This window comes from Acanthaster planci, linkage group LG13 (assembly GCF_054643075.1).
Source record: "Acanthaster planci isolate LZ-2023a linkage group LG13, COTS_SCS, whole genome shotgun sequence".
Lineage (NCBI taxonomy): Eukaryota > Metazoa > Echinodermata > Asteroidea > Valvatida > Acanthasteridae > Acanthaster > Acanthaster planci.
Window position 1 is genome coordinate 6,286,037 of NC_141789.1, and position 27,263 is coordinate 6,313,299.

General features: G+C 41.0%; 2 protein-coding genes across 5 annotated transcripts in view; one reads left to right on the forward strand and one right to left on the reverse strand.

Moving 5' to 3' along the window:
- Positions 1 to 10,795, reverse strand: part of anapc4 (anaphase promoting complex subunit 4) — a 123,661-nt gene extending 112,866 nt beyond the window's left edge. Inside the window, exon 1 of one of the 3 annotated variants that reach the window (XM_087144836.1) lies at positions 10,556 to 10,795. In XM_087144836.1, the coding sequence (XP_087000962.1) occupies positions 10,556 to 10,569 (14 nt within the window). In that variant the 5' untranslated portion in view covers positions 10,570 to 10,795. Of the gene's footprint in view, positions 1 to 10,277; positions 10,297 to 10,555 lie in introns of those variants that run through there. The other 2 variants (XM_022229819.2, XM_087144835.1) reach the window with 2 other exon arrangements.
- Positions 10,796 to 11,124: 329 nt separating this feature from the next.
- Positions 11,125 to 27,263, forward strand: part of arhgap19 (Rho GTPase activating protein 19) — a 34,101-nt gene continuing 17,962 nt past the window's right edge. The window contains exons 1-5 of one of the 2 annotated variants that reach the window (XM_022229886.2): positions 11,125 to 11,317; positions 16,715 to 16,957; positions 18,255 to 18,341; positions 19,532 to 19,741; positions 26,249 to 26,499. In XM_022229886.2, the coding sequence (XP_022085578.1) occupies positions 16,747 to 16,957; positions 18,255 to 18,341; positions 19,532 to 19,741; positions 26,249 to 26,499 (759 nt within the window). In that variant the 5' untranslated portion in view covers positions 11,125 to 11,317; positions 16,715 to 16,746. The remainder of the gene's footprint in view (positions 11,318 to 16,714; positions 16,958 to 18,254; positions 18,342 to 19,531; positions 19,742 to 26,248; positions 26,500 to 27,263) is intronic. The other variant, XM_022229883.2, reaches the window with a different exon arrangement.

Below are 27,263 nucleotides of genomic sequence, written 5' to 3' on the forward strand. Positions count from 1 at the left end.
ATCATCCTACCCATCTCCTACTCTGCCCCCTCTCCATCATCCTATCCATTTCATCCTCCACCCCCTCTCCATCATCCTATCCACCTCCTACTCTGCCTCCTCTCCATCATCCTACCCATCTCCTACTCTGCCCCCTCTCCATCATCCTATCCATTTCATCCTCCACCCCCTCTCCATCATCCTATCCACCTCCTACTCTGCCTCCTCTCCATCATCCTATCCATTTCATCCTCCACCCCCCTCTCCATCATCCTATCCACCTCCTACTCTGCCTCCTCTCCATCATCCTATCCATTTCATCCTCCACCCCCTCTCCATCATCCTACCCATCTCCTACTCTGCCCCCTCTCCATCATCCTATCCATTTCCATCCTCCACCCCCCTCTCCATCATCCTATCCACCTCCTACTCTGCCTCCTCTCCATCATCCTATCCATTTCATCCTCCACCCCCTCTCCATCATCCTATCCATTTCATCCTCCACCCCCTCTCCATCATCCTATCCATTCCTACTCTGCCCCTCCCCATCATTCCCTTCACTTCTTACTCTAGCTGTCCCATCATCCCACTAATCCAGCCCAACTGTTATGCCAACCTTATCCAGCATTTCATCCACTTTCTACATACCCGGTACTTGTACCCTGTACCCATGATCCTCCTCCTACAGGAACCCCTCCCCCAACAAACATCCTAATCTGTCACTTGGAGTCCCCCCATCCCTTACATTGTTCCCACATACTGTACATGTACATTTGTATGTGTTTAAATGCTGTCAAAACACCCATACATGTACATTACAGGAATGCTCAGTGCACAGGTACATATGTACTGTATGTACTACAGGTAAGTACACAATACAACTCAAAATGTTAACATTCAAGTTTTGTAATTTTTCAGTAAATTCTTAAGTTTCTAAGCATTAATGCCATATGAGACTATTTAAATACTGATGGAATTCCAAGAGGAAGCTAACAAGCACTCAATGGCACATTTTAACCACTTTGTGCAGGGGCATTTTTCAACGTTGATGATGCTGGGCCGGTATGACTATCATTTTTTCCGTTTTCAAAATCCTTCAACAATTCATCATTCCATTTAACAGTCGTTTATAGCCGCACGGAGTAATCTTTAGGCACTACTCTAAGTTGACAGGTGACCTTCATTGACGCCCGAATATTTCAGCCAAGCCTGCAGCCTTGTAAACAGAGCCCAGATTGTGCGGTGTTATACAACTGTCTTTCGTTCACGAACCTGGCTCAGTGCACTACTGACCTCTTTTCAATAGGGGCCAGATTAGCATGCAGCGGTGCTGTGTGGCTCATCGCTGTGGTGGTGGAGAGCTTTTGTCCCCGGTGGTAATCCGCTTGCTCTAAATGCCCCAAACCCTGGTATAGGTTTCAAAATAACGCTGGATTATCACCACTTTTCAGAGTAAAAAACTCTGGTAATGCCCAGCAGCCTGGTCTTTTGTTACAGGGCCCTGTTTCCTTTGTCCGAGTTCGGAGACCCCGGCCACACATATAAACCATACGGCTCCGATTTCGGAGTCCCCGGCTGGTAGTGGTTAACACCTATGGACCTGCAAAGAAAAACTTCAACATTTGAGGACAAATGGATGGACGGACAGGAGACGGAAATTGGTATTACATAGGCTCGCACTTGCTTCGCAGCTCGCCAAAAATGACGACATCACGATATCAAATATCGCGATATATTTTTCATGATATATTACTTTCAGAAATAATGGATACTGAGCAGGCATAAATGTCACAACTTAATTATTTCAGTACGATCTGTGTATTAGGGTCTGTAATCAGTGCAAATTTGATGAAGTTTGATTGCTAAGTGATGAAAAGGGCACCCTGAATCTGTGTACAAACTCAAAGGTTGAACACTTTGCTTCCTAGCATGTACTTCAAGAGAAATAGGGATTCAAATGATTCACCTTTAATGTCACATGGCTTGTCATCTAATGATGTTATCATCATATGAGATCAATTTTTGTCTAAAACTTGCCTATCTAGCTATCTGTCAAGTTTCAACCAAATTGGACATGTACTTTACAAGATGTAGGGCTTTTAATAGTGCACATTAATGCCACATGACTTGTCCCCTCATGAGGTCATCACCATATCAGGTCAATATTTGTCTAACTCACTTCCCTTTTAAGATTTCAGCAAAATTTGAACCCAATCGGACATACAATTCAGGAGATATAGTGCTTTGAATAGTGCACATCTAATGTCATGTGACCTGTCACCTGATGATGTCATCATCACATTAGGTTCATTTTCATCTACAACGCACCCCCTTCTACATGTAGATATCTGCAAGGTTTCAACCCACTCAGACATGTACTTAAGAAGATAAAGGGCTACAAAAAGTGCACCTTAAATGTCCCAAGACTTGTCACATGATGATGTCACTATCACATTTAGTCGATTTTTGTCTACATTTCCCTTTCCAAACATCTGCAAAGTTTGAATCGTATCAGACATGTCCTTAAGAGAATAAAGGGCTTTAATGGGTGCCGCTTAAATGTTATGTGACTTGTCACGTGATGACATAATCATCTCGTGATGTCAATTTTCATCTATGACACATCCCATCCTAGATATCTGCAAAGTTTAAACCCACTAGGACATGTACCAGTACTTCATGAGATACAGGGCTTTGAAATTTGCACTTTAAATGCCCTGTTATGTGACATCTAATGATGTCATTATCACAGTTTTCAATATGGTGCCTCTCTTGCTAGTGGACTAAAGTATGTACCGAACACAAACTTGGTTAGATTAATAAAAGTGCCTGAGTCTGGCTGTTGAAAAATGTGTACAAAACACATGGGAAAAATGAAATATTCAAAATTCTATTTGAAAAAATCAGAAAAAAACGTTCTGGAGATAAGGGTCTATATAACATTCAACCTGGCAAGCATGTCACATGACTTCTCAAAATCCCCATTCTAAGAAATTTCTGGGACAAACACTTGATTTGCTTAGGAGACATGTCAAAATTATTTAAATGGGAGCAGCAGTTTTGGGAAATTATTTCTTTTTTGCTCCTTCCCCAAGACCTGACTGTAAAAATTTAATGTCAAGGCTGATTGCGGGGTTGAAATTTGCCTTTTTGCAGAAACTTCCCTTCGTCAGTTGAAAAGAGCAATGTCAGTAGGGCTTGTTCATTTTGGTTTAGCGACGCAACCTTCATGCATACATTTGATAGTCATTTGTGAACCAGCAAAGTGCAGTGCAGTTTCCACCAAAGGAACCTCCGTTGCAAAGGAAAATTGCGCTCTCTCTTGGTTCAGCTCTTGTACTGATGATGCCAAAGTTTGTTTACATGCTTGCTTTCCTATCATCATGCTCAGTAGATAGTGGATCCACAATAGCACCATGGAATGTCCATATATGTAAACAAAAGTGACTTGATCCGTACATAGCTACATGTATTTTCCCAAACTTACTTCAGGTTCCTAAATTAATATCACTTTGCAGGAGACATTTCTCTTTGAGAAATTTCTGAAATCTCTCTTCAGGAAGCATTTTTCTTTGAAAAGACTGCTCAGGTACCCAACAGAAATTTACATCATCACAATTAGTTACTACAAGTATATTCCAAATAGGGGGATCTGAAATTTTCCATTTACTTGTGTAAACCAGACCGTAGGGGTACGAAACTGGGCTTGGATTGACAATTTTTATTGAGTCGCTGCAGATTTCAGATTGAATACACACGACCAAGCACAAGGAGGTGGCAAGTTGGCATAACCAACCTCCGGTGCATGGTGGTGCACTTCAACCTACACACACCTGGCTTGTGACAACACTGCCTCCACATCTCTCCCACACTTAAAGTGTCGTCACCCCTGACAACAGGTCAATCCTCAGATTCTATAACTTGGAAAACTGATTCCTACTTGGAGGTTTCCCCTTTATTGTGTACTTGGAATGTCTGGGTCTCTGAGTGAATCCAGAATCAGCCTACATGCTGTCAGTAGTTGTCCCAATGGTTTCAGTCACGCCACTCGAGGACTCTGACAGTTTGTTTGCTGATAAGCCATCAGGTGCTGTCTGCAGAATAACATTCCCACCTGGGGCAGATACAGCTGGAACGGTAAGAAGTGGCTCGTCTGTCCGACTCTCACCACAGGCGGACACAGCTGGAACAGCTAGGAGTGGCTCATCCATCTGTCCGTTGCGGAGAGTTAGGTGCATGGAGTCGCTAAGGGTCACATCAATAGTCTTAGTGCACTCGCTGTTAGTGCTAGGCTCACTCACAGTGCCATGGAGTAGTGTCAGTATTGGCTTCTTGTCGTAAATCGGCAGATGGAGTCGCAGCAATGACCGAGACGGGTGAAGGGTAGGTGCTTTCGCTCTCAGTCCTTGGTTCAGGCGGGAGTCATACATCCCATGGGCAACGCTTCAGCTCACAGCAGTGTAACACCTTCTATTCTGACAACCAGCAGGATGACATACCACATAAACTGGTTGGCCAATGAAAGGCTGATAAAGGCTGTTACGACCAATAACGGATCTGCCTCCCAAAAATCCTGAATTTTCGCTCTCCGTCTGTTGGACCTGTCTCTGACCAGTACATATTCTCCAGTGCACAAAGGTTCCTCAACACATCTTTCTCCCAGGCAGAATTTCTAGCATCTACCCCCTTGTCCAGGGCAGCTATGGCAATGTTCCATGCCCTCATGAGCTGTTCACAGTGCTTCTTGGCAAAGTTGCCTGTGCTTGTACCACTGAGTTGGGGACGATCCACTCCAATGAGAAGTTGTTGGGGTATATGGGCCGTCCTCCCAAACATAAGGTAAAAGGGCTCATAGCCAGTGCAGGAATGTTTAGTGTTGTTGTAGACAGTAACCAGATGGGGAAGAGAATCTGTCCATCTTGTCTTCTTGTAGGTCGGCAGGGCAACAAGCAGGTTGTGAAGCATCCTATTAAAGCGCTCGCACTGCCCGTTGCCTTGAGAAGGATATGGCGTTGTATGTGACTGTGTGAATCCATATTTATACTTGGAAAGTTCTTACACTACTTAAGCGTCATAGCAATTGCCGTTATCGGTGTGTATGCGCAGCGGGGCACCGAATGGGATGAGATGTGATGTTTGACCAGCATTTTGGCCATGGTGTCTGCCCGTTGATCTCTCACTGGGATTGCCCGAGCAAACTTGGTAAAAATGTCCATCAAAATGAATATGTTTTCATATCCATCCGATGATCGCTTGAGCACTGTGAAGCCCATAGAGACCACTTCTAGGGGGGCTGTTACATGCAAGGTTCCAAGCAGGGGCAGGGTGGAACGATTGGGATGCATACTCACACCACACCTCTCACACTGGTGACACAAGTATGGATGTAGACTGCCATCCGCGGCCAGTAGAAAAGTGGCTGAAGTTGCTTAAGGGTCCTCTTTGCAGCAAAGTGGCCTGCATTATCATGGAACAATGTCGAGATCTCATCTTGTGGTCAAGTTGGCACCACTAAGGGCTGACACACGCCGTCCCCTTGCAGATTAGAGTACCGATAGAGAACACCATTTTCGAGGAGGAGCTGATTCCAGTGCTTAAGGATTGATGCTACATCTTTTGGCTCATTTTCCCTCTCTTGTTTTGATGGCCGACTCCCTCTCTCAAAGAATGGAGTGACCCTTCTGATAATGAAGTCTTGAAAGTCCTGCGACATCTTTGCAGAATAGCCCAGCAAGCTCTGGCAACCGCTTTTACCTTGATTCGGTGTGCTAGGAATGGCGGAGGTTCTGCAGGAATGTCCGCAGAACCACAGGTGGAATGTAGGGTGCATGATACAAGCTCAACATCTTGAACTAGTTGTGATAATGGCACTCATGAGCTGGGCATTAGTTTAGGTGGGATGGTGCATCTGGTGTCTGGTTAGTACGTTCCGGCCGGTATTCCAATTTGAAGTCAAAGGCTGATAATTACTACACCCTGTTTTGGCAGTATCCAAGTATCGAAGGGGGTTGTGATCGGTGAGGATGATGCATGTATTTCCCATCAGACAGTCTCTGAATACCTCACACACGGCCTATCGTACACCTAGAAACTCCAGTTTGAATGCAGAGTAGTTGCTATCATTCTTCTCTACTGGGTGCAGTGACCGTGAAGCATAGGTTATGACCGATTTTGCTCCATCAATCTGTTGGGACAACACTGCACCAAGTCCTCTACTGCTTGCATCAGTTCTATGGTGAAAGGCAGGGAAAAATCAGCAAACCGCAAGACTACAGCTTCCATTAACTTCATCTTCAATGCTCGAACCGCTGAACAGGCTGCGTAGTCCGGCTCTATCTTCTTCCCTTCACATTTATCCTTTCCTTATGAGACATTCCCTTCAGGTAAGCAAGAAGTGGAGCAGTGACACTTGAATATCCCTGTATGAACTTCCGGAAGAAGCCAGTAAAACCGAGGAACACTGACACTTCAGTGATTGAGGTGGGTTCAGGCCAGTCTTTCACTGCTGCTACCTTGTCTGGGTCTGGCCGTACTCCTAGATATTTGACTTGTGTTTTGAAGAAGTCACACGTGGTTGGCTTTAACTTTAATCTATGGTTTTGGAGCCGCAAGAATACCATTTCCAATTGCTGCAGGTGTTCCTCAAAAGTAGAAGAATAGAGTATGATTTCGTCGAGGTATGTCAGCAGACTCTGCAAGGTTTCATCACCAAAACATTGCTGCATCAAGCTGCTGAATGTAGCAGGACTATTACATGGTCCAAAGGGCATGTGGGTGTACTCCCAGAGCCCAAAGGGGGTTGTGAACGCTGTCTTGGGGATGTCACTTTCTTCCATGGCCACCTGGTAGAAGCCGAATGTAAGATCCATGAAGCAGAAGTATTTTGCATTACCAACGATCTGCAAAGACTCGTTGCTGTGTGGCAATGGGAAAGCACTCTTCACAGTACACTGTTTAGTCGCCGATAGTCTACGCATAGCATATAGACTGATGTCTTACCGCACCAATACAATGGGAGAAGCCCAAGGGCTTACGCTCCCTCAAATCACTCCTTTCTCCAGCAGATCTTTGATGTGTGCCCTGACTTCTTGGTACTGTGATAGTGGAATTGACTGGTATCTCTGTCTAATCGGAGGAGAGTCAGCTGTATCAATGCAATGTTTGACTCTCAGTATAGCCTAGATCATCAACCTACAGGGAGAAACTGTGCTATACTTTTGGAGCAGTTGCACAAACTTGGATGCTTTATCAGGTTTTAACTGATCCCTCAGCTCTACCGTGTGCAGCAATGATGGCACTGACTCCTTGTTAGATGTAGACACAGAAGAACAAAGCACTGAGTTGTGCCCCTCATTTTTGCCATCTGGGGTCAAGGGGTCTCCGTTGTATAGCATGTCAATGCATGCAAGGCTCTGTAGTTTGACATCCTGGCTCGTGTTGTTTGCCACACACACAAAGAATTTACCCCATGGATGCTGACCAATGATGTTATTAGGATATCGCTTGGTAAGTTGGATGACTCACCAGGCTCCAACACTGCTGGATACTCCAAATTCTTAGGACCGGGACCGGCAGAGGCCTGAAGGACAACCATTTGCTTTGCAGAGACAAGAACAGGCGGGTCTTCAGGAAGATACGCGTTGCTGATCTTATCCTTCTTTGACGTGAACTATACTCTTTTACACACTGCATGCATGGCTTTCTCCCACAATTGGTGATTGTCACGTGGTTGTAACTTCTTCAGGTGTATCTGTTTATGTGGGGTCACAAGCTCGTTCCAACACTCTTCGAGAACGTTCATTCCAAGGATCCCTGGGGTTGAGCCAGTTGTCCGGGAAGACTCGATAGCTAACACCATCATCGACTTGATGACATGCCCGAGAACTGTGATGTCGGTTTCAAATACGCCCATGCAGGGTATAGCACTGCCGTTTGCTGAAAGAAGCTGAAAATACTCAGGGATGTCGCTCAGTTGTTTACCCACGCACCTTGAAATGTTTGTTGTAATAACTCACAGTTATAGTTGTAACCATTGACCCTGTATCTAGCAGACAAGGTACATGTATCCCGCTCAATGACACTTCTATGGCAAAACAGTCAGTACATTGCCTTCGATGTACATTCCCTTGTGTTGATGTCCACGGAGCCTTTATGTCCCACTCTCACTGTCTGGCTCCAAACAGTGGAGGGAGCTAGTTTCCCGTCACATTGCTGTTAGAGCCCTCGTCTTGGTGTGTTGGAATTGAACGGGCATGAGAGTCGGTGATCTGCGGCTTTAAGTACTGGAAATTGCTGCGGGATCGACGACAGGGAGAGCCAAGCAGTCACAAGAAAAGTGGCCTAGCTGGTTACAATTGTAGCTGAAAGTTTGAGTAAAATACTACAGGGATTAATATCATAAAGATCACCTGATGTCGCTAAAGCAACAGCAACAACGTCGCCTGCCGACATGGCCGACGAGCCAGATCAGCTGTAGTAAAAATTACCCCACAATAATTTGTGCATGTACATTGCAAACATCATTTCACGGGGTATCCGTAATGCCCAAATTTGGAAATATTTACCAGTTAATGAATTATTTCTTGCATCCATTTGCTTTGGTTAAGTGGTGCAGTTCGAGGAAAAAACACTTATTTGCTAAAGCTTCACTCAAATCACTTCCTCTAATTCGTTCTCCTAGTTTTTAATTTTTTTTCATTTTAAATTAAAGTTACCGCGTGGCATGAAGTTTTATTCTTTCAAATACATCAGATTTAGCATTAGTATGAGTAACTGATCTGGATATTATGACAAAACTTCAGTTTCTAGGTGTATTTCTAAAAAAAGTCCCAAAATACAGTGCCGCCGAATCCACACCCATTGTTGGCAACGGAAATCTCAAATATAAGGTCACAGTGCCTTTTCAGGCTTCCTATTTTTGATAACGCCCTCAATATTTCGTGACAGTTGACTGAAATTGTTGTTGACTGAAAAAAAATCAGTGCCCATGTCAGACGTCCAACACCGATCATGAACAAACAGCGATCATTTATTCATTTTCTAAACAATTTCATCCAGTTAATTTTTGCTTTTAGTCTGTAAAGTAAAACATTATGCTCTGCAGACATTTTTCCCAAATTCTCACTGGAAAAGCTTTGAATTTACACATAGCTTCAGAAAAATGCCAGAGTGATGAGCACTTATTGACAGTAAATTAGAATAAATATTGAGAACAAATTGGTCAAAGTAGGCCTACTTAGACTCAAATTATGGTGACTTGTGGATACTCCACAATACTGTCGACATGGTTGACATCGGTAGCTAGCCTAGGTGAAAACGAAACCAAAAGAAGTTTACATCATGACATTTGGGTGAAGTGGAAATGAGGCAAAGTGGGTATAGGGCAAAGTGGCGATGTGGTTAAGGCCTGAAGCGGTCAGGGGCGAAGTTGAAAAGGGGCGAAGTGAGTGTAAAGCCGTCAGGGAGTCCACATACTGACATGGGATGCATGGGCTATCAATTATCATCAATCATCTGATCATGCCAATCAATACAGGTGATGCACAATAGTGTGCCTAAAAGAGTTTGCAACGTGTTGGCCAATCATAATGCACAAAATCTGTCGACACTTTCCAAAAGCACATAAGCCATTTGAATGTTTCGGGCGTGCAAGGAATTCTGGGATTTAATTTGGATAAACAAAACCCACATGGCATAGCCAGCTGGCATTTCGTGCAGAAGCTTGCGTGAAGATCAAAAAGCTGTGCGAAGTAGTTGAACTGTAAGTACCTAATTAAACCAAATTTTCAGCTTTTTGTGCTGATCTTTGTCTGACCTTTGATAAAGTTTTTTAACAACCCACAAAGTCAGTTTTGCTTGGATTTTGGCTTGGACAAAAATGGGACTTTTGTGAGATATTTCCAAATGGATCGGCATGCGTGTTCTGGTCCACGATGTACATGTACATGTTACTGCCGTTAAAATTTTCTCGCGCGTATTTTATTACACATTTTACCCGTAAACAGGGCCTAATGAATAATCTTTATAGGACAAAGGATCTTAATTATGAGCCTATGTACATAGGCCTACAGTGCAGTGTTACGGTATGGCATGGGCGTACATGTAGCTAGGCCTAAGAGCACTAACAATGTACAAGTTTTAATCAAGTAATTTTTCAACTTTCTGCAGTGATATGAAATTAAAAAAAAAAATTGAGGAGATTATGAGGTCCCCTGTTGTATATATCCAAGGCACACAGTAGAGCGTCATTTATCTTCTGCAATTCGATGTGAACCGGAACGGGAATTCGAAAAACTTACTTACTACCCACTGCAAAATGTGCGTTGCTACGGAACGGTGCAGTTTGTTAATCCAAAAAAAGGGTTGTCAAGGCCGATTGGCGCATGTGCGATCGAAACTTCGAAATGGCTTATTGGGTCGACAGATTTCATGCGTCGTGATTGGCCAACGCGTTGCAAACTCTTGGAGGCGCTCTATAACGTTTTTCACTAAGAAAAATGGGTTTCCTCTAGGCTCTAGTAATAGTATTATTTTTTATATTATAATTTATAATGTTTTATTTAATTATGTTACTTACACATCTGTCTGCATTCTCTGATTATTGCTTCCTCTCTATGTAAAGGTGTTATTTGGAGATACCTAATTTCTCACATAAAAATGAAAAAAAAGTTTTAAAGTAGCCTATGAATGGCCCACTGTCTGACTGTACTCAAACAGCTGCATGACATGCACAACTTGATAGTTGCAAAAAACTTCTCCAGATCCATCCATACAGCGCGCCCCGAACAACCTCGACTCCATGGGCTGCGTGCGCCAACAGGTGTGCCAACATGGCGCGGCAAGATCGTACCCATGAAGACGAGGTTGAGACCTCAGATTACCAGTCGATAGGAATAATACCACGACCTCACTGGTGTTTCAAGGAACTAGACTAACAATACGGATCACCTTTTTTTCAGCGGTAAGTTTTCAACGTACGCCCACTCGATACATGTCTGAACCAGGTCACTGAATGTAAAACGAGGTTGATGAAGCTGTGAACCAATCAGGTGAACGATTGCTGTAGACTTTGACCAATCGGCGTAGTGTTTACAACATTCAAGCTAGTTAACATACGCTGAAAATCTGGGAACAACATAACAGTACACTGCCCAACGGCTAGCTAGCTGTACGTGCTGTACTGGCAATGACTGATGATGCACACTGTGCATGCATGACATGACTAAGATTAAGAAACGCTAGCTTGCAATTGTATGTTACTAATGTTGCACACATCCGCCCAAAACGGAACTGTACAGCTCTGCATACTATTCTTCAAAGCTACGCCAATAAATACTAGGTAGGCTTTGGACTCAAATTTTACTGTCTTGTGCTACTGCTAGGCCTAACTGATTTAGGCCTAGGGCCCGGGGCTCAAGACCTTTTGTTTGATAAAATTATTGAAAGTTAGGCCTGGCTAGTAGTTTTTATTAGAAGGCCTAGGCTGTCCTAGGCCCAATTGCTACTACATGTATACTGTAGTCCGAGTTGGATCCTACAAATTTCCTTTTTTAACCATGTCCAAATGTTTAAAAAGGCGATTTGTAAATTGTAATTTGTAGGGTCCAAGTTAGCCTAGGCTTACTTCACTTAGAGCAAGACTAACGTCATTAGCCCCACTAGTGTGGCATGGACTCTCACTCCTGATCCATCTTTAGCCACACATCCGTATACGCAATTTCGTGTCAGCGTACTGAACATTTTCGGCGCACTGACTTATCATGGGCGTAATTTCTTTTGCACACGAACATGATTCTTGACCTTTCCGCTTTCTAAAAACTATTGAATGATTTCACTCACGTTATTGAGGTATTTTCCAGTCTTTTTGCCTTTGTCCATTCAATCTAACGGGCTCCCTCTCACAGTCGCCATCTTTAAAATAAGGTCGTTGAACAATATGTCACTTGACCCCTCATCGTCTCGATGGCTCTTTCATGTCAAGACATCTAAACTGCTGCCAAAGTTTTGGAAGAGCTCATTGGTACATGTATATTATCGCTCAGTCCGTTTATTACATATGTCTTGACATGGAACAGCCGTCGAGACAATTAGGGGTGAAGTGACATAATGTTCAACGATCTTATTTTAAAGATGGCGACTGTGAGAGCTAGCCTGTTAGATTGAATGGATAAAGGCAAAAAGACTGGAAAATACCTGAATAACGTGAGTGAAATCATTCAATAAATGGTTTTTAGAAAGCCGAAAGGTCAAGAATCGTGTTCGTGTGCAAAAGAAATTGCACCTACAATGATAAATGGGTGTGCTGAAATGTTCAATACGCCGATTCGAAATTGCCTATACGGATGTGTGGCTAAGGATGGATTGGGAGTGAGAGTTCGTGCCACACTAGTCGGGCTAGACTAACATGGGTCTTATGGGTCTTACTCTCAGGCCTGCTAATTACCATCAACACACCGTCAACTGTGAACAACACACGATAGCAACGTCAATACACTGTCAACTCCTCAAAAATACAAGTTTAATCGACAGAAGAGCCATAGAAATGTAATTCTTGGACTGAAAGAGACTTTCCAGTGGTTTGCGGTCACAAATCAATTTTTTTCACACCAAAAAAATTATGCGTAGCGGTTCACCGCCATCTTGCTTCCTCGTGGAGCTTGGACTGTGCCATTTCGGAGTGGGTATGGAGGTAATGCCAAAAACAACAGAGGGCACCAACTGGCATCTACAGATGGTTTGTGCATTACTTGGATCATATTGTTAGTATTTTGTAAATTTCAATCTTTATTTATTTTTAACTACGATCACTTCCTATAATGCAATCTTTACATTTGTGGATGATCCGACTGTCCTACAGTATGTTTGTTTATCATATAATATTATTACCACCCCTCTAGCGTAATAGTATGGTCCCAGCTGCCCCGGAGGCAACATGGCTGCTGATATCTGAGCTGATTCGATGGAGGCAATTTCGGCAAAATTAAAACTGCAATTTTCCAGAGCTGCCAGAGTGTAACCTGTTGATGTTTAGCCAAACTATCCTTTTTGCAAACACCTTACTGTTGAATGCTGCCTCTTCTGTTTTTTAATGTGTTTTTGAGGTGTTGATGCTATATTGACGGTGTGTTGACGGTCCGGTATGTGTTTACAGTAAATAGTGTGACCAACTAACGTGACTATAGCCTCATGATCATGATCATTACTTTCAGAACTAGTAATATTACTGAGTATAAGGTTTATACAAACCTTACAGATACATGTAGCAACGTACATGTAAATCATCAGTTGTGTTGAGTTGATGGTACGAGTTGTCTAAAGGACAAGTTGACCTGTTCCCGTGTCCACGCACCTACTAATAAAGCTATGCTTGTGTGACTTTTTGCTTATAAATGTGGCATGGATTCAAGTATAAATTATCCTTGTGTGTTTCCAAAAAAGTGTTGATTTCTGTGAGTACTTGTGTGTTTGACTGTTCACGTAAGTTTCACCCCCGTTCAGTAAAGTGTATTTGCAGATGTACCAAATGAAAATCTTCTGCCATCCTGCACTCAGAAACAATCTGGTTTGTACTCAGTAATTTCATACAGGGAAAAGAACATATTTACATGTACATGTATATTTCAATATGGTTTATGTTGCAATCTGATATCCTGAATATTTAGTATTACATTGTTATGCGATGGCTTAATGAAAAACAAAGGTGAAGGGTGAAATTCCTAATCTCGGTATTTACTTACAATACAGAAAAATCCCAACATCATAACGTCAACAGTCAAAATTCGACAGTAAAACTTCACAATTCTGACATCAAAAGAATGCTGTCAAACTTGAACTATTTGTGCAGTGTCTCCTGCAACTTTCATTTTGTTTGTTCAAACCATCGATCATATGGGCAGTGTTATTCAAACTGTAGTTAACTGTAGTCGTTGCCCGAACTTGCCCTTTGTGATCAGTGAGGGAAAATCAGTGCCCTGGCCCTAGCCCCAGGCATGCCATATATGTTGGTTCGGGCCTACTTTTTGTAGCTAACATGTACATGTACCTCTGTGGTACCTTTTTTGGTTTCCAGACTTGTCAGAAGTAATGTTAGGGCCTAGGGCATGTAGGGCCTAGACCTACATGTACATTTAAGCATGGAGGAAGGAAGAAGAGGGTCTTACTAATCACTGTCAACACACCGTCAACACATGAAAATGTCTTTTCACACTACAGCTTTTCAACCCGGGTTGAACTCAACCCTGGGCAAACCCATGATTTCCCTGGGTTGAAAATTTGATTTTTTAACCCCACATTCAACCCGGTGTTGTTTTTCATGTGAACCGAGCTTATCAGAGTAAGTTCAACCTGGAAATGAGCACAAAAAAATTTTCATCCCGGGTGAAAATCAATCTCGGTGTTGATGCCGGGTTGGTGGGGGGGGATTGAAAATTTCCAAGTGTGAATCGCATGAGCTCTAGTTTCTGTGTCTTCTCCTTTCAATTTTTACAAAAGGTGTGGGCAAAGTTTCACATGGGCAAACTTGGAAACGGACAAAGTGACTGTAAAACAATATTGAGGTGTTCACTTAAAAACACTGAAAAAATTTCAGACTGGTTTGTATGATTTGAGCACAGGATATCGAGTGGTGTCTTTTAATTATAGAATTCTTCCGTTTTCTTACAAACTTGTCATACTTGTTGGGTTTTTACATGTACTTTTACATACATGTACATGTAAGTGAGTGGAGTTAATATTTTTGATGTGCAAATGTACCCTAATCATGCTATTGTGGTGTGGGTCCCCAACTTAGTGCACTTTTATTTTTCACCAGTGCCTTGCTAGAGCAGTATTTTTTCTCTAATTTTACAAAAAATGAAATTTCATAAAGCTCTCAGCATCCACATTCATAAGTCTTGAGTTTACATGTATGTGCCACTGAAATTCCAGTACAATGTCATTTTGGCCTGATGTTTCTGATTTTTTTTTTAAAGTGAACTCTTTAAAGATATGTCCATAAAAAAGTGATTGGAGATGATAATGATTTATCATAATTTATTAACTTAAAAGAAATTCTTACATTTTAATGTGGAATTTTCTGAGATTTGTTCATATGCAACATGTTTGTGAATACTCTGGTGAAATAATTTGTGCCCAATTTCTAGATACCACCTTTCTCAAATTTTGGACTAAATTTCACGACATTGAAATTGGTCACAATTCAAACGCATTACGAAGGTACATAATAGCACTGTTTCAGTGAAGACATTTGGAAACTGTGCACAAGCAAAGTCACAGAAAATGTCACAGTGCGCCATGTCAAGGGACTGTGCTGTAATGATTTATCAGAATTTAAAGGTAATAACTTCAAAGCAATTGTTAAATTTGTGAGAATTTTGGAGATCTGTTCAACTGCACTACATGTACATGTATGTCAGGGAACACGCAGCTGAATTTGTCCCAAATTTCTGGATGCCCCAATGTTTTAATTTCTGACTAAAATTTTATGACACTTGAATTGTTCACAAAGGTTTAACAGGATTGTACATGTACGTGTACATTTATTTTGAAAATAATACTTAGTACCAGTAAAATTAGCCTCTGAATGAATTCGACTTTTTTCAACAAATTTGTTTGGCAGCAGTGCAAATAAGGAAAGTTAAGGGCAATGTTGAAATGTGCCACATTTATTGGGGGACTCCACTATGTACATGTAGGAAAAGCACTTGTGCATGTACTGTATGTACTGGTACAATGTATGTAATGTACATGTATGTGAAGAACTAGCATACCTGTAACATGTAACCTGTAACATGTACATGTAGGACCTATGTAAGTCTGGTAGGCCAAAATGTTACATTGATAATTGTATAAAGTTTTAAATGTAGGCTCTACTAACTACATGTAACTCTGAAGCCTTTGGTTTGTTGAACATGGTGGAAGGAAAATTTTGCAGTGTCGTGAACATTAGCCTTGAGCTGGAGTTACCACTGTATAACAAGGCTAGATCCGTGGGGTTCATCGTGCAGTGTGTGTGATGAACTCCATGCATGTAAAAATATAGTTCTCGAGTTATATCCCGTGAGTTACATGTACTCAAGCCATGGCCTCAGAGAAATAAGCTCCAGCTAACATGTACACTGTACACAGTGTACAAGTACATGTACATGTACAATTGTACATGTACGTGTAGGTTTAAATCATCCCATGATCTACATGTACATGTATGGTACACATGACTATAGCCTGCTGGTAGAGGGAAGCGAACAAGTATTTCAAACATATAAAAATCAAATACATGTACGGTACATTTTGAAATTCGTTTGGTAGATAGATATTAACTACATCTGTTAGTCCAGAAAAGGTACATGTACATGTAGTTCCCTTACAACTGTGGGGCTCCTGTTTCTGACTCTGAGCTTGGAGTCAGTGAGGTTGAAAGAGGACAGCACACCACCACCTGTTCATGTAGCTCTGAAGGTGGGAGGTGTGGGCTAAAGTCTTCTGACATTGCTCATTTTATCGATGCCAAATGATTTTGTGAGGAAAAAAATGCTTTTGGAAGAGACTGAGAATTTGAGATACACACATTTTACAACTAAGGCTACACAAACTTTGATCATCTAGAATTGTCATTTTCTCCTATTGTATGTCAGAAAGTCATTCATAAACAATAAATGTTTTATTTTTTTACTCTCAATTTCTTATGTTCGTACATGTACATTGTATACACCCTGTAATCATGTTTTATTTTTGCCAGGGTTGCAGATTTGGATTGCACATGTGTACATCATGTCTTCAGAATACCTTTGCAATCCTCTTTACTATGTGGAAGCCATGAGACATAAACATCCACAGCTGCTAAATGACTGGTGCTGCACCGAGTTGTCTCATGTGCTAGATTTCAGTGGATCAGATGGGCTTGGTCAGGTGTTGGCTGGTGTTGTTGATTTACGTCACGGCAAGACATTTGTCAAAAAGTTCACTAAAAACAAGCAGAGAGGTATGTGTTCATACATGTATTTTAAAGGATGTATATTAACTTCATCCAATCTGGGTAAACAAACTTCTTACTCAAACCCTATGATTCAACAAAAATTCTGGTTTAATATACATGTACATGTATGCGTATATAGTGAATATAAGGCCAAAGCTGGTCCTGACGACATTTTTGTGTACTTTTTAAATCAGGGATAACAAAACTTTTGGCTACATGAGAGTCAACTGCACTTATACATGTACATGTACATAATGTGTCTGAATCCATTTAATAAACGTCCAAACGAGCGTTGACTCTGGATTTATAAAAACGACAGTACTTTCATGAGAAGGCTACATTGATCCTCCTCTGTATAATTTCTTTTTTATTACTTTGGCTGATTTTCCTCACAAAGTGATGAATCTGTGCACGTAGCTTTATGTATGGGTACATGTACATGACCTTACATGTGTAGCATGTGTAACAGACATTTTGGCCATAGGGCATCCAAGGTCTTTGATGTAGTGTTTGCTAACTTTTTTAAAGAAAAATTTTGTTGGAAAAAAATCAAAGCTTTAAAAACATAAAAAACCCTTGTACGGTTTAACAAAATAAATATGCATGAATGCCCATGGTCACTCTTGTGCATGTGTTTTCTGTATGAATCACAAATATACATAGCTTCAGCGTGTGTCCAGTTGCCAGCACAAAAAGGACACAGGCTCTTTTGTGCAGTCCTCTTCACTGCAGTTGTTTATTGCACAATTATACACATTAAACTGTGAAGCACACTTGCTGGACACCACAAAAGTGCAATCTAATATCCTGTGAGGGATACACATATGGTTACATGTAGTTGGTGCAATGCACAGTACATGTATGACATAGTTGTGCATCTTTGTATGGCTTACTAACTGACCCAAAGAGTGACTTCAGCATCTAATTTCACCAAATTTGATTCAAATGTTGATACTGTGCAATTAGTTGTCTTCATTTTTGATTTCTGCCAGAACTATGGAAATTACTCTAAAATCAGTAAACATGTACAGCTCCTATATTAAAAAGAAATGTTACACACATGTATGTAGAAATGGCTGTTACCAGTGGTATCAACATGGTACTGAGATGTAATGTCAAGTACATGTACATTTAAACCATTTGGATTCCCCTATAGCAGCAAGCAAACATTTCCAATTTTACTAGTTACATGTATGCCAGTACATTGGCCATACATGTAGCATTCCAGAGCTTCAGCATTACAAATATTGGAGAGAAAATACAGTATCTTTTATCTGTTCTTTTTATCTGGATGAATTTTTAGCTAATTCCCAAAGTGGGGTATTTGGTGCGCCTCTGTCAGAAGACGGTTACCGTCAGGCTCGACAACTCATTGACTTCCTGAAGGATTGTGAGTATTGCATCAGTATGGTACGGTAATATTTATCTGTATATTTGTGATAATCAAATGTCACATTGCCAGACTCACATCATCTGTATGTACATTGAGTCTATCACAAGTTCCTGTGAGTTATCCTGTCTTAAGCCAAATCACAAACCGACTCTAGCATTCTTTTGTAATTGTTCACTGTGTTACAGCTATTCTTGTGAGAGTGACTGACTTGTGAAAGGACTTGCATATACATGTACAGTATGATATATGCGACTACATCACTGAATGCCTGTTGGCTGAGACAGTACTATGTGTATATTGGAAAGACAACCTGCATCTACTTCAAAAAGTTATTTAAAAAGCTGAAAAAAATCAATTACATCAAATAAAAGTCATAATAACTCAAGTGCATTTCCAATCTGTTGCCAATGCCGACCCTAATTACTGTGCAAGATCTTAAATTCAATCTTAATGCTACACAAATGTTTAAGAGCCTAGTGAGCCATGTTTACACGAAATGTATCGACCAAATTCTGTATTTCGGTGCTGGCCAAACAACACTCTAAACTCTTCAAATATTGTAAATAGGAAACAATGAGCTTTAAATTTTCATTCATAAATACCCAGGACAGTTTTTGTATTCCTATTGTTTGAAATGCATTATGTGACCGTGTATCAGTATTTGATAATGCCCTCTGAGAAGTGATAATGCCCACTGAGAAGTGATAATGCCCACTGAAAAGTGATAATGCCCACTGTGAAAATCACGCGCTGGCACATGGATACGAGACAATTCAATTGAGTCTGATTGGTCAGGAGTCTGTTGACAACTTTCAAAAGAAATATTCCTTAAAATGGACAGGGGTGTTTGGGAAAATGAAAGTAAAATTTTAGAACAAAATCATTGGAAATCCATCACATGTTGACTTCTTTTGATTCTCTGAATTAAAAAGTATTTTATGAATGGGAAAAAATATGTGCTTGACCAGTCTTAAACTAACGTTTAAGACCAGCTCAGGAGACTGAATGCTGATAATGCCCTCACCTACGGCTAGTTGCGTCCAGTCTCCTGAACTATTTAAGACTGGGCAAGCACATATTTGTTCCCATACTCAGTGATATTAGAAAACAATTACCAATTAAATCCATGTTACATGTATTTCAAAACGACTTTTTATAAATACAATTGCTTCTACTATTCCTTTTAGTTATTACCAAGGAAGGTATCTTTCGTGTACCTGGTAACTCTGAGCGTCAGCGCCGGTTGAAGGACAAGATTAGTAGTGGTCTTTTGGTTGACCTCGAGAATGATGTGTTTACCGCACATGATGTAGCTTGCGTCTTGAAAACATTTCTTGGAGACCTACCTGAACCACTGCTGACAGACAAGCACTATCCAGCTCATGTACAGGCTGCAGGTATGAGTAGCTCTGAGGAGTGAAATACATTGCACATATTGTGTATCTAATTTTCAATATTGACCATTTCCTGACAACTCCTGGGGAGTTTAAGAAATGGTTTTACATGTATGTGCTTCAAATTTGTTTCACAAAAATGGTTCAAAAGCCCAATTCCCATGTTAAAGAGATGGGCCATGCTGGGAAGATTTCTTGTAAAACATGCATCAACACATAAAACAAACATACAAGAAAACACACCTGCATAATTTCAAAATGCATGGAAATATGTTAAAAATTATAGTTTTCACGACCCTATTTCACTCCCTTCTGGGAGCAAAAGCTAAACAACAGCTGTCGGGTACCGAAAGTCATCTGAAGAAATTCCAAAGAATCGTGACGTCATAGGACGGAGTCCTCTATCAGAGATGCCACTTCTCCGATTTTAATCGGAAATCCAACTTTTTGGTATTTTTCTCCCCAAATCCGATTTTTTACATTTCCCCCTTCAGTGTTTTCAACATTGACAAAATTAAATAAAGAAGAAAAGACTGGAAGCAGATCTATGATGCACACGTATCCTGCGCTGCACAACTGGGTATTTAATCTTGTGCACAGTTGTCAGTAGAGTACTTACATCAGTCATATTGTGGTGTGAAATACGAAGGACAGTGTTGAGTGGTGTCGTCAGTGACTGGAAATACGTTAAAATATTGACCTTCAATATTAACCCTGTAAATTGCTTGCGCGATGCATGAACGTACACAATGATGTACATTGGATGATCAACACATGGATAGACTTTATGTTCGAGGGTGGAAAAAATGCAGCATCTAATTGTCAACAGAATCAAGGATCTCCATGATATTGAAAGAGATGTCAAGGACAATTTTCAGTGGAGATGGCTCGAGGAAAAGGATAACAATGGTGATTTATTTTTCTACTTATGTCAGAAAGCTTCGTTTGCCAGGTAAGCCTACCAACTACCACCACCAGGGTCTTGACCATAACGCTGCATACTTCTGATTGGGCAGAAAGCTTTCTTCATGCTCGTATCTTTTTGAATTAAAAAACAGCAGGCTGGTCTACATGTAGGCTGCAACTCATGACTGTGATCGACCAGCGATGATCAAGATAGAACTTTGTTGTTTTTATAGCCGACTACACGATGAAGATGCACGTTGTGTACATGCACGCAGAACTATGCATTAAGACGTATAAAACCGACACCGTGCGATGCGCTATGGATATGTTGGCTCTTTCAAGCCTCTGCATAAAATGTCAAGTGTAACCATAGATGTTGTATGCCTTGTGGCAGCATAGAATATATATGTGAATTTTTTCAGCCTTCCTGAAGACACAAGTTCTTAACCCTTTCGAATTCAAACCAGTTTTTTGAAATTTTTGCATGGACTGTCATGTGCATTTTTATTGCAGGCACAGCATACTGCATATGGTGCAATGATAACCTAAAATATGGTAAAGGCAGCGAGAGGGTTTTCAAAAGTCATGCTCAGACAAAGAAACATCTGAAGTCCAAAACACCGTCAAGAACTCTCAGCCCTTCCCAGCAGCATTTCACAAGGTGTTGAAAAACACTCTTGAACCCGATGGAAAGGAAGTCTGCACTTAACCATATGGCGCTGCTTCAAATATACATGGTTCCTCATGTTCGTCCATTCCAGAAACTGTTGCTCCAGTTGTAAGCTTTGGCGACCGAATGTCACATGCAGAGGCAAGAACTGTGTCATTTATTGCAGAGCACTCCCTTCCATTGTCACTCTCTCCTCAGTTAATTGAGTATGCCAAGGAAATGTTAAAGGATCACAAAGCATTGGACAGTATTTCAATGGGCAGAACCTGTGCCCAGTACAAGCTGAGCAATGGGCTGTCTGAAGTTCTGCACAAACGACTCATCAGCACTCTTCAAAAAGTTCCATTCTCAATGAACACTGATGAGTGCACAGCAAGAAATAACCAGAAGATTCTAGATATGCTGGTATTTTACTTTTCAGAGGAGGAGAAGCACACTGTTGTTTACCCGTTGGCTTCTGTGTCGCTGCTGGCAATAAGTTCTGAAGTTGTGTATTAAGCAGTTTGTTACATTTTTTAAGAAAACAACATTCTATACACCAACCTTGTATCAGTCCTTTCAGATTCAGCTGCATACATGAGGGCAAAACATCTGGCTTCGAAACTCTGCTGCTCCAAAGAAAAGTACCACACCTCCTTGACATCGATGCGGACTTGTGTCACCATATCCACAACTGTGTCAAATTGTTTTGTTCTCACTTTGAGCACAGAGTTGAACATCTACTGTATGTGATGATCTGCACAGGGACATGAAGTGGTCTCCAGATTTGAAGGCTTTACTTCAGGAATTATGTAGTATCTCCAAAGGAACGTGTTCCACACCGCTGGCTGTCTGTCCTTGATACTTCTAGTGATATTGTTCTTATGTTTCCAGCTATTTTATGCATGTATTTTGCATATGTGCCTAAGGATGAGCAAGAGCTGTACAAGGACTTCATCAAGACATCCCATCTGCCTGAATCAACCAAGTTTAGGCTGAAAGAAATCAGAAGATTGTGCACTGCAAAGTTCAAGACTTCAACAGAGCAGGAAAAGAAAGGAAGACCAGAATCATGAAAATGCTGTTCCATGAACATAATCAAACAATGGCTTCCCTCTACCTGTACAGTGATGTCTTGCCAGTGTTTAAGTCTTGTGTATTGCTGTTCCAGCAGTCCAGCCCCATGATACACAGAATCCGTGCTGAAATCACCAGTCTTGTCAGAACATTTCAGTCAGGTTTCTGTTGTCATGAGAAGATTAACCCTAACCCTCCTCAATCCTTCACCTGTTGGAGGACTGAGGAGTGTTAAGGTTAAAGATGCATCCATTAAGGAGTTGCAGACATTGAAGCTGTTGGAATATCTTTGTCCACTGTCAGAGTTCTACATTGGTCGGGGTGCGAGAAAATGCATTGCTCGCCTGCCAAAATCTCTTCGAAATGAGTTCATCCTGAAAGCGAAAGAAGCATATGTAACAACAGGAGAATATCTGCTGAAAAAGATGCCCATTGGTAATTGCCTCCTGCGTAGACTTTCTGCACTAGATCCTAAAGCTATGGGGTTTTCTGTCACATACTCAGTGCGGAAGGAACTTCCTTTGCACTTAGCATCTGTGTTTTATAATGATAGTGACAGAGATCTGTATGAGCAAGAAGTATCAAGACTGCAGCTGGATAAACCCTGCCACCTGTGGAAATTGATGGACATACAACAGAACTGGATAAATGGGGGGGGGGTGAAGTATTGGCAACAAAGAAATATCCCTGTCTTGGTAGGGTCTTCAAGTATGCACTCAGCCTTTTCACAGCCCCTAAAGTTGAGCAGTCCTTCAGTGTGATGAACCCTCTGGTAAATGCAAAAACCAATCGCTTGAATGTGTCAACACATCATGTTAATCAGACTGTCAAGTATGATCTGAAAGTGAAAGGAACAACACCACTCCACTTGTATAAGTGACCAGACATGCCAAAGAACCCTGTGGATCATAGCCTTTGCTACCACATGCAAACAGCTTCATGGAGAAAAAAGTAAAACAGAGAAAAAGAGCAAAGGGTACAGGTTCAGAGCATAGGACAGTGGCAGCAACTGCAGCAGCAAAGACGACACAAATCTCATCAAGTGTCAAGAAATGCAAAAAAAGCACCTGTATCTAGTCTTAAGGAAAAAAGAACACTCAGCATGCACTACAGGGCACAAAAAGTGTGAAAAGCTATGTACTCAAACAGGGCAGGAATAATGAAAGCCAGTACTGGAGTTAAAAGCCGCCACCAGTGAAGGTAAACGAGTACATTTGTGTACACATGCATCATTCAAAATTTTCAAATACATTTCTTTGTTTTATTGTGTCCCCTGCAATGCCTTCGTCTTAGATTCACGTATCCTCTGCTTATCACTTGTTTAAAGCATAGACGGTCATTTTCAGATTTTTTGGGCATAGGCTAGTGGCATCTCTGCTCTATCTGGCGACTGTTATGTAACAACATGTAGACATGTCGCGTGTTATCATGTCAGACTCCAGTGATGATGATTCCAGCGTTGATGCTTTTTCTGATCATGACAGTGATCAGTTGTCATGTTCGTCTTATTCTTTAATGAAGAAAGTGACATTGAAGGAGCTGATGAGGCACAAGAAATATTGCCTGGTCAGTTCAAAACAGAGTACCCTCAAGAAGAGATTTTGCAACTGGAGGCTGTTGGTCATGGCATGGTGGCAACCCGCAGGATCGACAACAAAATACTGACTAATTTTGGATTTTTGCCCTGCTCAACATCCATTGCAACACTCTGTACTCAGTGTTTGCCCCCAAATGCTTATGAGAAAACCCACAAGTTTACTCGGGTGGGACTCGAACCCACGACCTGCTTACTAGTACAGATGGCTTAACCACTCGATCACCAAGCTCGCCGGTGTCGGCTGGCTGGTTTGAGTCAGATGTAGCAGCAGGTACCACGAGCAACTATTTCCAACGATGGCAAGCTTGGTGGTCCCTGGCGCATATCCATCTTTGGAAAAACACTGACTGGTAATAATTTTTCTCTGCACCATTGTAAAAATTTGTCTTTCTAAAAAGACGTAATTGTCCTATCACTGGCTATTCGATAGCTGTATTTGCTGATGTTTGTTTGATAAATCCTGTTTTAAAGTGAAACAGGCACGTATTATCGTTGACAACCGGCAAAACCAGGTGTCCCGAAATGGTTGGATGTTTGGTTAGGATTTATCTTTAGGGCCTACTGCCTACTGGGAAAGCTAGATTGCCTTCCTTGTCTTTTATCCGTTTTGCCAGTTTGGTTGTTTTTTTGTGTGTTTCAGTGATTTTTTTGGGGGGGGGGTATTTTTTTGGCCATGGTTATACATGTAGGCTAGTCTACTTGGTCCAAGTTGGTGTTCCGTTCTGACAATTTGTTTCACGGTGCACTGTGAGTCGCTTGCTTGGACCAATCAACTTTCTTAGAGGAACTATGCATTCTGGTCTGGAAAGTTGAGTCCGTCCAATGATGTAGCATTTTTGCCAAGATTTGTCTGCTGCCCCTATTGACCGATTTTGATACATTTTTGTGAAGAGCCCAGGCAGAGCCTGAAAAAAAGCACACAGAAAACATCAAGTTTTGCTGATTTAATGTAAATTGGGGGTTGAAAACTATCATATAATGTCAATTTAACCCTATATGGCCCTTCCCCTTTAAGGAATTTTGTTCTACTGCAGTGAGTCTGGTTAAATACATGTGCATAGGTTTACTGCCCAGGGCCAATTGCATGCACATGGCTTGTGATAAAACATAGCAAAGCTGCAGGTACAGTATATTGTTACTTGCACAACTTTTTTCAACTCAATATAAAGTCGGATTTAAATAACCAAAGTCCTTAGACTAAAAGTACGATGAAGTTCACCGCTCTTGGTCTTCCTCTGGTTGTACGTATTTTTTATTCTTAGGCCACATAAAAACAATTGTTGATCGCCCTCGCCTGACCCATCAAAACTCCCTGATCCCAAGTTTTTACTTTTTAATCATCTATTTCATGTTTGCTATACATTACTAATTGATTGCTACATGAAATCAGTTTTTTGCTATACGAAAAGAAAATTGTACAGCACATTTGCAGTACAAAATTTTGGAACCAAAATGCTAACTGATGCTCTATCAGCCTGAGTTTTAAATGGTTTGGCCTAATATGTGTATGTGCAGTATACATTGACTGCACTTCCTTCAGTATGGTTAAAAGTTTAGCTGGAATTTATTGCCGCTGTTAAGTTTAACTTTTTTTCTTAGTTATAGTATGATTTTCAGTTTATTTGTTTTGAAAGGTACATGTATTTATCGTGCCAAAAATCATACTTGTAATACATGAACTTGCAAAGTGATTTGCCTTGTAAATAGGCAGCAAAAGTTTCAGTTTAGTGTGCATGTATCATTTATCTTAACCATTTCGAAAGCAATGGTGCAGCAGGTAGAATCAAGTGGGACCTACGGGAGGGTGCGGGATGTTTGAATTAAGGCATCCAACAGCAGCAACATGTACATTGTACACTCTGAATATGACAAACTTAAAACAAGTGTCTTTGAATGGTGTCACTGACTACATGTAGGAGACCATTTGTTTAGCCAAAAATGAGTTTGGACCTTGTTGCTCTAAGCAGGCTTGTTACATGTACTTTGACAGTTGTAGTGTATGTGAATGTTTATGTGTTGTTGCACTGAGCAGAGATTTTTTTGCCAAAACACCATGAGGTGTCAGCAATAATGGTTGCATATACTGAAAAACTAAAGCAAATAACGTGCTGTGGAGTGACCCTTTGATCAGTGTTGATTATAACAAAAATCAAGTTTGTATGAAATGCGAAATTTGACGTGGGTTCATGTACAGTTACTGTAGGTTTAACAATGAGCTGTCAGTGTAGCAGATAACTGATGTCCTGGGTGGTATTGACAATTCAAATCATAATTCTTGCAGGTCTTACATATGAAATGGATAAAGTTCCAAGCCTAACTGAAGAGTTGGGGAGAAGGTATCAAGCCCAGAGAATCCATGAGCACATCACAGCATTACGCTATCTGTTCCTCATGCTTCCACCTGTCAACTTTAAAATGCTGAGAGAAATTCTGGAGCTTCTGCATTGCATCACTAAGCAGGAAAAACTGAATAAAATGTCTGCCTTTAACTTGGGTGTCATGTTTGCACCACACATTCTGTGGCCCAGATATGTAAGTAATACAGTGATATAGGATTTTTTTCATGTAATTTTTTAGCTTAAAATGATGGCAATATATTTTGAGTATCAAGCCATGATCCTGGGGCAGCTCAGACAACATGGAATTTTAGTCATTTATTATAACAGTGATATAGGTTTTTGAATTTTGCTCTTCCCCAAGGGTATTCCATCAAATTAACCACTTCCTGCCAGGCGACCTATTTTCAAGTACATACATGTAGGCTTTATATGCAGAGCTGGGGAGCTGGGAACTGGGACAAAAGGGTTGGGCCTTGTAACAAAAATGAAATGATGAATTTTTGAAGAATTTTGAAAACGGAAAATCTTGAAAAGGACCCAGCATCTTGTCTTGCTCAAGAAAAATCCAACCGGCAGCAAGTGGTTAAGGCAATTAATAATGCTGTCAAAAATTTGGGATACATCACAAGGCCTTATAAAATGTACCCAGAGGCTACATCACAGAGTGGGCAAAATTGGTAATGATGAATTTTAAATGATGTAAGTAGCCAAACATCAATTTGACAGCACTTTATTGGTTTATTTGAATTGCACATATATCAGGCATGCAACTTTTCCCTGGATCACCTGATTTCGTCATTTTTCACTTGAACACTGTACGAAGTCTTGTAAAGATTGGAATTTCCTTGTTTTTTTTTCTTGGCCAAAGTCCAAGTTGCATGCCTAATACATGCATTTGCTAATAGAATAGACAAGAACTTGCTAGTACCTCTTTATTTGAAAGGGGTAACTCTAAAC